The sequence below is a fragment of the Danio rerio genome, chromosome 16 (assembly GCF_052040795.2).
Source record: "Danio rerio strain M-AB ecotype USA chromosome 16, GRCz13ab, whole genome shotgun sequence".
Taxonomy (NCBI): Eukaryota; Metazoa; Chordata; class Actinopteri; order Cypriniformes; family Danionidae; genus Danio; species Danio rerio.
In genome coordinates, this window is record NC_141036.1 from 31,323,421 (window position 1) to 31,335,541 (window position 12,121).

At 35.3% G+C, this 12,121-nt stretch overlaps 1 protein-coding gene across 6 annotated transcripts in view; it reads left to right on the forward strand.

The window, feature by feature from the left end:
- The window catches only part of galnt1 (UDP-N-acetyl-alpha-D-galactosamine:polypeptide N-acetylgalactosaminyltransferase 1), a 230,205-nt gene that overhangs the window by 102,566 nt on the left and 115,518 nt on the right, over positions 1 to 12,121 (forward strand). For all 6 annotated transcript variants that reach the window (XR_015511496.1, XR_015511495.1, XM_087287129.1 and 3 more), the window contains one exon: positions 6,528 to 6,674. Coding sequence is in view for 4 of the 6 variants with exons in the window: in XM_087287129.1 (XP_087143255.1) it covers positions 6,536 to 6,674 (139 nt within the window). In the remaining 2 variants the exon portion in view is untranslated. The remainder of the gene's footprint in view (positions 1 to 6,527; positions 6,675 to 12,121) is intronic.

The following is a 12,121-nucleotide window of genomic DNA, read 5'->3' on the forward strand; positions in this document are numbered from 1 at the left end:
TCACTCAGGTGTGTGTGTGTGTTGTCACTGTGATGAATGTTTTGCCCAGCTGGCGTAGGCAGGGGCCTTTGGCGTTGGCTCTGTGATGGACGAGGGCCACCAGAATAGTGCCGTTACCGCTGTGCCAGTCATAACCTTGAGCTCAACACACACACACACACACACAAACACACTCTCTGACTACTGGTGCGACCCCCGCAGAGACATCTGATGCCAGAGGTTTTTGGCAAGCTTTTGACTGCTCTAACATTATACTGCTCTGTTCTGTCGTGTTTATGTCATTTAAATCTCTCTTAATGGCCACACCTGCGCGTGTTAGAGCTCAGATGCTGACACTTAGATGGAGATGATTATGCTGTATGGATCGTTCTCGGGAAGCTGTGACATTTGCATGATTTTTACATTTTTTTTATTTGTGTTGTATTTGTGGATTATGGTTCAGACGTTGGTAGTCTTGTATTTTTTTAAATTACAGTAACACTTTTATTCAGCAAGGGTTAAATAGATTAAAGGGCACCTATGATGAAAATCATGTTTTAGAAGCTGTTTGGACAGAACTGTGTGTAGGTATAGTGTGTTCACAGTCATATCAGAGAGATAGAAACACAATAAGTTTCTTTTTATTTTTAAATTTATTTCCTGAAGTTAAAATAAGATCCAAATTCTTCCCATTTTCAGGCCCACCTCAACGTGACGTAGGAGTGCAGTTTCCCCGCCCATTGAATTGATTGACAGTCGCATATTAACATGTCTAATTATATCCACAAGACAGAACATGCGTAAATGGGATTAAAACTGGGATTAAAAGATCTGTTCAGCTCGCTCGGATCATCAATCAAATGTGACTAAGAATGAGTTTAACAAGTTTAAAACATTTATAAAACAGAGCATGTTTGTAATGAATTCAGCGATTTTACCATCTTAACTTTATCATCAAAAAGTTTACCCTATCATCTAAAAGGTTAAGGTTATCAAGGTGTATTATGTCACATTTGCGCACAAAAACAGTGCAAAGTTAAATGCGTGTGCCGTGTGTCCCCTGTGTGTGTGTGCGTGTACTTTGTTACGACATTATGTGTGCCTTATTATTGTTTCCACAACGCATATTTCAAATAACCAAAGTTCTTACTGTAGTATTTCTCACAAACGTTACCTGAGGTCTGCTTCCTTCATGTCTGTCACTGTGCTGTTTATCTGACAAAGCTGAGGCGGAGATTGATGCAGGCATGTGGGATTGGGGGGTGGGGAGAACTAGCATTAAAGGCACAGGCCACAAAAACAGCTACATTGTGTTTATAGCAGATAATTCCAATATTCTGAAAGGTCTAATAAATAATCTGATGGGTGTTTTGTGCTGAAACTTTACAGACACATTCTGGAGACACAAAAGACTCTTAAAAACTTAAATCTTTGAAAAGAAGTAAAAGAGGTGCCCTTTAAATGAATGTATTAAATTGATTTGAAGATGGAGCAAAAACTTTTATAATGTTGTTTTCATGATCACCAGCGATCTAACCACTAGAGTTCGCTAGTAAACATTCACTTTCACTTTCACATAAACTACAAATCCACCATGTTATGGACTACAGATCTCAGTCATGCAATACACACACAACCGGTTCCTGAACCTGACTTATTGCAAACACACAGCTGATTTTAGTAACATTACAACATGTTGTAATGTTACTACATGTTGTAATGTTACTAGAACAGATAACAAGACTGAGCAATGAGTTTCTCAAAGTTAGCCATATAAATGTGTGTGTAATTAGTACTTGAGCAGCATCAGCTGTGTTTTTGTGATCAGTCTAGGTTCAGAAACCGGTTGTGTGTGTAATGCATGACTGGGATCTGTAGTTCATAACATGGCAGATTTGTAGTTTGTGTGAAAGTGAATGTTTACCAGCGAACTCTTGTGGGTATATCGCTGGTGATTTCGATAGTTGTGAAATATTACTTCAAATACACTCACACACACACAAACACACAAAAAATACTGATATTAATGATAATAATTTATTTATTAATATTAATATTAATATTAATAATAACATAAATCAATAATATTTTTGTAGTAATATATTATTTTAGTGCTTTGAAAATACTAATATTGTGAGAATATTTTGGAATAAATTATTTAAAAAAACGTTCATGACCCATAAAAAATTATGGAAAATTTTACACATTTTTGTGACATAATTTTAGTATATATTTTAGTGTATATCATAGCATAGTTTAATATAAATAAATTATGTAATAAACCAACAATGCTAAATAATCATTAAATTGTTGTAAAAAAAAATGTATGAGCCATTAAAATGATGGAAAATAGTACACATTTTTGTAAGATTATTTTAGTATATAGCTTACATTATAGAATATTTTAATTTACATGTATATTAATGTAATATACATTTTAATATAAACCATCAATACAACATAAATAAAAAATACAAATAAATAAGTGACATTAATTTAGCTTTTCTTTAAAACTGATCTGTCAAGTCATGATATTATGTACACTATCTTGTTAATTATTAATAGGGTATTATCATGTTACTGTATTACTGTATTATAGTTTTTGAACATTGAGATTTTGTAAATCATAAAAAGGTGCTGTTCTCATATTGATATTTGGGTTGGCCAGAAAAATAAAGAGGAGTATTTCTTTTTGTCTTTCGATAGCTTCTGTCCCCTTTAAAATAACTGTATCAGCAGATTCCCCTGTCCTTATGCAGAGCTCAAAGACACACAACACTTTTTAAAGAACTCTGTGCAGTTGGATGGAGATGCTGACAGACGTTTGGCAGTCGTGTCCTCTCAATGTCTCTCTAGAGGAGGAAAGGCTTTCACGTTTGTTATTTGTCAAGAAAAGAAGCATATTGGTCATCCTCCTACTCAAACATACTACACACTCTGTAATGTTGACAAAAGACAAAAATAAAGTAGATTTAGAAAAATGCCTTAGTGGTTTTGTTGTCAGTACATTGAACATCCAGTCTTGTTTTAGGTAACATTTACATTTAACGGCAGATCCTTTATGTCAAAAACAAATTACATATAAGTAATCAAAGCAAAGAAAGAGCAAGGTAGGTAAGTAGGTAGATAGAACCTGGAAAAAACATAGGGAGAACATGCAAACTAAACACAGAAATGCCAACTGGCCCAGCTGAGACTTGAACCAGCAACCTTCTTGCTATGAACCAATAGTTCTAACCACTGAGCCACTGTGCTGCCCATATAAGATACAGTACTCAGTAATCATTTATGTAAAGAAGTCACTACATGCACACATTTTTATTAAGCTTTCTTTTCCTAACACTGTTTATGTTGTGGGCTTGGTGTGAGTGCAGTCTTTATAGTGAAGGATTACGTTCTTCAAATTGGTTTTGAATTTTTAGGGCTTGTCTGATTTTTTTTTTTTTTTTGATCCTCTGGAGCTTCAAGTCCTTGTGATTTGTGATGCCGTGTAATTACGTTATAATGACCTCTTCTTTATCAGAGCGTATCATACATTGCTCACCTCCCACAGGAACAGCATCCTTCCTTCCCTTGCATATTTCCCTTCTAGTTTTCTCGTTTGCTAATAAAAGATTCATTTCTAGTTCATTAATGACAGCAGCTGGCTGGATTAAAGAAATGTGCTCCCTCTGTAAAGTCAAAGGTCAAATCTGAGATTCAGTTGGAGTAGATTTTGCTATAAGTACTTCAGATCATCTACTAATGTGTGATGGTAAGACTACTAGAGACTAATGTATTATTAGTATTCTCATTTCACTGTGTGAGATGTTTGCCCTCAACGGAGGTCACAGAAAATCATGGAAAAAAATAGATTTTCATGTTGTTTAGATATGCTTGAAAAAAGTGCTTGATGTACTATGGAAAATACTCGTGTTCACAACAAATTGATTCGCACCAATCCTTCAAGACTGTTTATGTAAATAAAGCTGCAAAGAAAGTTCATTCACAAGTATGTCACGAATTATCATATGAGCACCCATATTTACATACTGAAGGCTGTTTAACATTCTGTCTTTTTTATGTGGTGCTGTTCTTTTAGTTATGTCTTATAGATATTCTGTAGCGTTTTAGATAGAGCTCATACAGCCTGTTTAGACCTTGTCATTTCATGTGTTTTCTCTGTTCAGGGACTCCAAAAAATGCTTCTTAGTTTTTGTCCTTTTTCTAGTCAAAATATCTAAAAATTCTTCAATCAAAAAGCATTTCAGCGACAAGCAAACTGATTGTCTTGCTTTCAGAAATAATTTGTCATAATTAAGTGATTTTTTCCTTAAAACAAGCAAAACAAGTTTTGGGAAGTTCAGAACATTTTATTGACTTGGACATTTAAGTCTCGTTCATCGAGATTAATACATTTTTATTGAATCATTTCGTTCAATTTGCCAAAATAACAATAAAATGTTGCCAGATGCTTGCAAGCACATCTACAGCTAGCCCAAACGTTGTTTACACTACAAACAAGTCATAACTAGAATGCTATTATACAATGCTACTAAGAAAGAGAAAATAATCAATCATTGTTTACCTGGTGTTTTATCTTTGATTAACTCTGCTCACCTCTTCTGGCATGTCTTCAAATTTAAGTTGTTCGTTCACCTGACACCGACAGTCCCATATAAGGCTAACCAATGCGCACAGTCTGAACCAGAAACGTAATTAGTTCACCTTTTCAGTCTTCTGGTTTTTGTGTTGTTCGTTCATCACTTGACAGCATTTAAAGAGAGATGATTCAAAACACAAGACTCAAGAAATGAATGGATGAAATATTTTTCCAGCTCTAAATGCATAAGATTGACTTATGTCTTTCACATAATGAACAAACAACTCAAACCGAGGGCTGTTTCTAAATTCCAAGAACGCCGAGAACGGACTCGAGCTCTTGTGGAGACCGGTCTTGTCAAGTTACCTCAGAAGAACGAACTCGGGAGACCGTGAGAACACAGAACACGTCCTGTGAGAAATGATATGCTGCATTCTTACCTTGGTCTTCATTATTGTTGCCAACTATTTTCAACAAAAAGGCGCTAAGCTCTGCCCGAAAAGATGACAGTCTATATATATAAATCTCCAGTAACACAAAAAAGATGCTAGATTTGTCGCTAGACGCTTTTTTGAAAATTTGTCGCTAGGAGGGTCTAAAAAGTCACTAAATCTAGCGACAAAGTCGCTAAGTTGGCAACACTGGTCTTCCTGATGATTACATGACCTTCACACGTGTTTAATGGAAAACCATTGAAACATTACAGCATTCACACAACAATTTATTTTTTTTCCCCTTTCACAGTATATACTATGCATAAAAACCTTACAAATATATGTTGCACAATACAAATAAAACTAATTTTAATATGAATTCCAGCAAATAAACTCCCTTACTGTAGTTATGCCTTTATCAACATTTTCATGATAATGTTCACTTTTATCGTCTCATTTAGGGAAACTCCTGAGATAAATAAGTTATTTCTCTGAACTTTAATGATAAATCTATATAAAATGTTGTGCTTTCCATCTCCTTTATTCAGTCGAGCGAGTTTTGCGCTGAAGTCTGCATTGGTGCATCCTTGATATCAAGAACACATCCAGGAACTTGTCCTCCGTTCTTGCGTTCTTGAGTTTTAGAAACTGAACGTTGACGGTTGATGATGTTGTTACATAAGAACACGAGGATGCAAGAACGCATATAAATGGATCGCAAATTAATGGATCAGATTTTTTTCCGGCTTTAACTGCATATGATTGATTTCTGTCTTTCATGTGATAAATGAATGACTCGAAAAATGAACTAATCTTCCTCTTCACAAATGTGCGCATGCGCGAGTGAATAAATCACTCTCTAAGAGGGCTCATCGTTATCGAGTCAAATTAAAATGAGTGAATCGTTCAAGAATAACCCATCACTGAAGCAAAATAATGTCATTTGGTTAAGCAAAATAATCTTGTTTTCGTTTTGATTTTAGATTATTTCTCCTTCCCCATTGTGAGGTCTCTCAAGTGGTTTGAGCAATGAATATCAGTCATATCCATCTCAGATGCATTTTGGAGGGTATTTAAACCTGTCCTTTTCACAATCAGATAGCTATCCAATCATAAAAAAAAGAAAAAAAAATGATGTGAGCCGGTGTAAACAGCCTTGTAAATAAAGAAGCAAATCTGCTTCTCAAAACTGTCCTACAAGATTTATTTCCAAGCATCAGAGAGGCTTTCTCTGTGGAAGAAACCATTACTTTATCCCTGGACTTCAGGGGAAAGGATAAAATGTGAGAATAGGTCCACTCTAAGGTCTCTTTGGAAACCCCCTAGTGCTTTATTTTGCTGTGAAGATGATAAAGTGTCCATGTTTGTAACTTTTTCAGCTAGCAAGCGCATCTGTGCTAGGCTATTACTCACAACTTTGAGGTTTGGATGGATGTAATATGTGTGTTTAAAGCTCTGTGAAATGTGAAATGTCGCTAACATTTGTTCAGGTGTTTGTGTGTAACGCTGTGTGTGTTTGGTGTGTGTTTCAGGTGTGAAGATGAGGAAGTTTGCGTACTGTAAGGTGGTGCTGGCCACCTCTCTGGTGTGGGTGATGCTAGACATGTTCATCCTCCTCTACTTCAGCGAATGCAACAAGTGTGACGATAAAAAGGAGAGAGGATTGCCGGGGAGAGACAGTAAGTAAACCAACACATGCTGTTGCTTAGATTACCTGTGGTATTGTGTTCACAATTCATAATATTAGCAAACACTAGGGGAGAGCGTGGACGAAAGGATCGCAAGTGTTTGTTTACAAGTTTACACACAGAGGAAGCCGCATGTGCACTCATTAGCAGCATGTACAGAGGTAAATTATATGTGGGGGCATGAGTGATCACTGTGCTCACGTCACAGCAGCTAAAATATACAGTTTATACAGACTTGCGCGAGTTATGCCCTCTTTGTTGAAGGTGTAGTCATTGCATGTCCAGTGTTTTGAACTGTTTTGACAGGAGCGGATTGATCGCCGATATCTAGTGTCTCATCCAACCGTATAGCCTCTCTCGGAATCTCCGCGATTCTCCAGAATAGGCCTTTTAATAGTGGCACCATGACATCCGCAAATTACATAAAATACTCTGGAAATCATGGCGGCGAAAGTGAATGAGCAAGAGAACAGATTGCGAGAGGCACAGTGATGTTCTAAGCTTTATATTTGTTAGGTTAAATGATTGGAAACAAAACAAAATCTTGCTCTATCATCGAGCTCCCAATATTTTAATGGTCTTGCTTGCATGTATTTAGACCTTTTTACATACAAGAACTGAAAGTTCTGTGTTTTTGAAAATATTGGAAGTTCTCTAAAACCTGGCCGGGAATATTAATGAAATAAATATTTTTTAACTTATTTAATATTATAACTTTTTTCCAATATAGGCCTAGTTATTTTTGTAAATTGTAGTTTATAGACCTATTTTACCTGCACTGCATGTTTTTGGACTGTGGGGGAAACCGGAGCACCCGGAGGAAAACCACACGAACGCAGGGAGAACATTCAAACTCCACACAGAAACGGCAACTGACCCAGCCGAGGCTCGAACCAGCGACCTTCTTGCTGTGAGGTGACAGCACTACTTACTGCGCCACCGCGTTGCTTAAAAGATAATGTTTTAGACAGAAATATATCATTTGCTGTGGGGATAACTATCAATATCCAGTGGTATTTAGAAAAAAAATGTAGAACAACTTAAAAATAATTTCACTTCAAACATAAATTGCACATTGTTATTTTGACCCTGTCAGTACGAACTTTTGTGTTGACAAAAGTACAGTAACACACGGGTGGGTCAAAAGTAACACTGCAATATTTGCTAGATTTACTAGTTTAATCTTGTTTATTTGAAAGTAGAGCTGGGCAATATGGCAAAAAAAATTATCACAATCATTTTTTTCAAATCAGTTGATAACGATAATTATCACGATAAATGTAAAATCTTTATATCTATCAATTCTATGGGATTTTCAGCATACAAATCAATTTCTGCAGCTGATTTAACACGTTTTGTAAAATGTTTTAGCTGTCTGACAATATGAATAAAATAATAAGCAAAATAACAATCTTAATTCAGCATTTACTGTTTTCAACAACCAAAGACATTACCTACAAGTTATTGGATATTAAGATCAGGGAAAAAAAAATAGCTTGGAACAAGTAAACGGTGAGTTAATGGTAACCAAATTTTTAGTTTTGGATGAACTGTCCTTTTAATGGTGAGTATGGTGAATTTGTGGCTCGTTTCCACTGACTGGTACAGAACGGTTTGGGTCGGTACGGGTCACCTTTATCAGTCTTGCGTTTCCACCATCAAGGGTACCCTTTTGGTGGACATGGTGTATGACAGAAAGTTTAAGTTGCATCATTCTCACTCAAGGAAATATCTACAATAAAGCTTTACAGGTCGTTCACATATTATATGAAAAGCACTTCTTACAAAACAGACGCTTTACACACATCAATACTTCTGTATAAATGTTTATTACTAACTTTTCTATGAACAGGATTTGATCATAACTGCAGATCAATGTCAGTGTGAAATGTACTACTGTAAAGTCTGTAATTATATTAAATAAATAAAGAAATGAATAAATATGAACTCATACAACCCCTTACAGTCTCCAATATTTTCCAACTACAGAAAAACTACACACAGCAGACATTTCTTAGTAGAAGTTTGTTATGTCAGATATAGACGCGCGGCAAGCAAAAGGAAGTAAGCAAAACCGCTCGCGCTTCACACTGGCTCATAAAAAACTACGAGGCACAGGGTTCTGCTCTACTCCATAACTTTGTGGCTGTTCATCAAGACAACGACAAGGTTTGTTTGAGCCCAGATCGACCATGGCTCTTTATTGGTGGGTTTTTTGTTTTCATTCTGGCTTGTTGCATAAACAAATGACGTATCTCTGTAAACCAATAGCGTTCAGCTGCTCATCTAGCTCCGCCTTTTGGTACCCCTTCAAGTGTTTGGTACCCTTTTGAAAGAGTGCCGAAAAAGTGGTAAGGTACGGTTCGGTACGCCTTTTGACAGTGGAAACGCATTGCGGATTGCATAAAACCCTGTTATGTGCATATCTCCGTTATATCCGCGGATGTTTTAATCAAATTTGTCTGACAGACTGGCACGAATGGGCCTATACAGACTCATTTTATAAATCGTGCATTACGGCGAGACATGCAGGGGGCATCTCCATTCATACAGCGAGCTTCTGAGCTCGCATTCTTTAGACCAAGTTTATTCTTCCGAGGTAATCTAAGAAAATTATAAGTACTGCCAATAGCCTGTAAAGACTATCCAGCTCATGCTGCTTAAACCGCGCTTTGTTAATGAATTAAAATAAAACCATGAAAATAGTTTAATGAATTGCGGGTGGATGATGCTCCATGGAAAATAAGGATTTAATTAATGATCCACTGCTGTTGTAAATGTCTGTGATATATTTGCCGCATTTGTCATGAAGAATAAGTCTTGAGCATCTGATATCTCCTCAGTAATTATGTCCTTTAAATATACAGTATAAAGGTTATCTTATCTTCGATGAGGATATAGTGGTATTGGAGATTTTTCAAAACAAATATCTTTATATTAAAAAGGAAACAAGCTTGACAACAAAATCAATGTCGTAACAAATGCCCTTAAATAATGCAGCCTGTAGTATACATCAAGCATCAGGTGTTGATTGAGGTTGTGTTGTCTGTCATATCTTTCGTCTGTCTTTTCGAGGTTTTTTTTTTTCTCGTTAGGCACGGCTTTCGAAAATGATAACATGAAACTCTGCTGGGTAGTTGCGCTAGTTTACCAACACTTGTTTGGGTTTGTAATTTTATTAGCATCTTCATAAGGGTGGTATTGTTTTAAATGATGAAACAGGTTTGTGGTGTTGCCTGCTTTTGGATGACACGAGTTGTCTGCGCAGTTTACACCTTTTTTACCTAATTTTTTTCTCACTCCTCCAAGTGCAACTAACACTGTATGCATGTAAACTTGTACTGCGTGTGGCATCCAGAAGGGCAGGCTGAAAAATGCCTGCTCAGCGTTACACACAGTGCGCAAATATTATCTAACAACTATCGAACTGTCATTATCGTTTTATCGAAAAATTATATATTGTGATAATTATCGATATCGAATTATCACCCTGCCCTATTTGAAATATATCCGACTATAACCTTATTAATGTTAACTACAAACACATTTTGTCCTTTATTTTTGCAAATAATATTAAACTGCATTTTCATTTTAGATTTCAGCTCCATCAAATGTTTTAAAAGCAATCTAACAATGCTAAATGTTACAATATTTTACAATTTTGAAAATTTTTATTATCATTGGCATATATCAATATGCAATAATTTATAAAACATATGAATCAAAACACTGAAAACTCAAATGTGGAAGTGAAAAATAATGAATGGCTCATTTAAGTGGGACACACAGTAAAAAAGTTTTACTTTCGTCCTCACAAGAACTTTGCCATTTAAACCTGATTTACTTTTAAACTGAAAAACTCAGAGATTGCAAACTTAAGGATGTGTTACTGCACTAAATAACCTGTAGCTTGATCATTACTTTAATGCATGAAAAGAGAAGCACAACTTGTAATAAGAAAAAAATAACTGCTACAATAATTTACTTTCTGCGCTTAAAAACTGAAATTCAAAATCAGCTGATATTTGGCATGCTGAAAGTGTTGTTATAGCCTGGAAAGCAAATTTTTTCATGACTTCGAGAAAATTAGTTTGGTTATTTTGTCCCACGCTACTTTTGTTCTCGTGTTCCCCAAGTATCTTAATAAACTACAAATTATCTGTTTATAAATAAGGGGTAGAAATTGGGTTTAGGTTTTGGATTTTGGGTGGCTTTAGGGATGCAGAATAAGATCATTCATTATAAGTACTAATGAACAGTTATTATCTTAATAATAGGCATGTAATAAGCCAAGTTAATAGCATGCATTGTGACCTTGCCCCTTTTTTCTGTTTATTTGCTGATGATAGATAAATTCTTCTATTTCTGTATGTTTTAGGACATTTCATTACATTTTGAAATCTCTTTACATTTTTTACTGACAAATTAAACTTGCTGCTGTATTGTTATTATTATTATACTTGCAAAAATAACTGTAATAATTTAACCAAAATCAAAAATACCATGGGAAATTCAGTGTAAGCAATCTGAAGATTAATGAACACCCTGTGTCTCGCAAAATTGCTCATTCAGTGTTTTAATTGTGAAAAGACATCTTACAAACATTGAATTTAGCTCATCGGTTGGTTTTTTGATTAATTGAGCTCTAAAAAAGTGTGTATAAACTTGCACTATATTATCCATATGTTAACTATGGTTTAATTAAACTGTTAGTGGTGATATAATCAAGTTAATAAGTCTTAAAATCATACATGCATCATTAAAGCAACTTTGAAAACCTATGAAAATACTATTGTTTTAGATGTAATTATTATAATACCGGTTCTTGCATAAATCTCCTGAAAACCTGGATCTTAATTTTATTTTAAGCCAAATATTAACAATTATTTTGTGTTTATTGTAATAAAAAATGAAATGGCTGTAAATAATACTTTGTTTACAGTAAAAATCTTTTCTCTCTCCAATTTAAATACATATAGTACCTGGATGTTCTCAAGAGAAGGTTTTGGCAGGTTTTGCTAACCTCTGGGGACCGTTTGGTTCCCAAAGTGTACTGTAGCTAAATATCTCTAACACACACACAGCTAAATCCACACACACTTTTCACTAGAAGTGTGTGCCTGATGGTGTTATATTGTGAAATATGGGAAGGTATTGAACTGTGTATTTCTGTGGGGGTGAAAATGAGTGCAGAAATAGAAATATAATATGATAGTTTTAGAGCTGTATTGACTTTATATCATCTGAGGGATATAACCACGTTCCAGCTGTGAAGCTTATCTTGGAGGATGTAGAAAATAGAAGAGCGGAAGAAAAACTTGGAGCAGTACTTCTCGGCTGCTGGAGTGGAAATCCTCACTGTACACTGTAAAAAAATCTATTGAATTTATGATTTCCATTTAAGTAGCTGCCAGAAATGGACTGTAAAAATGTAGTAG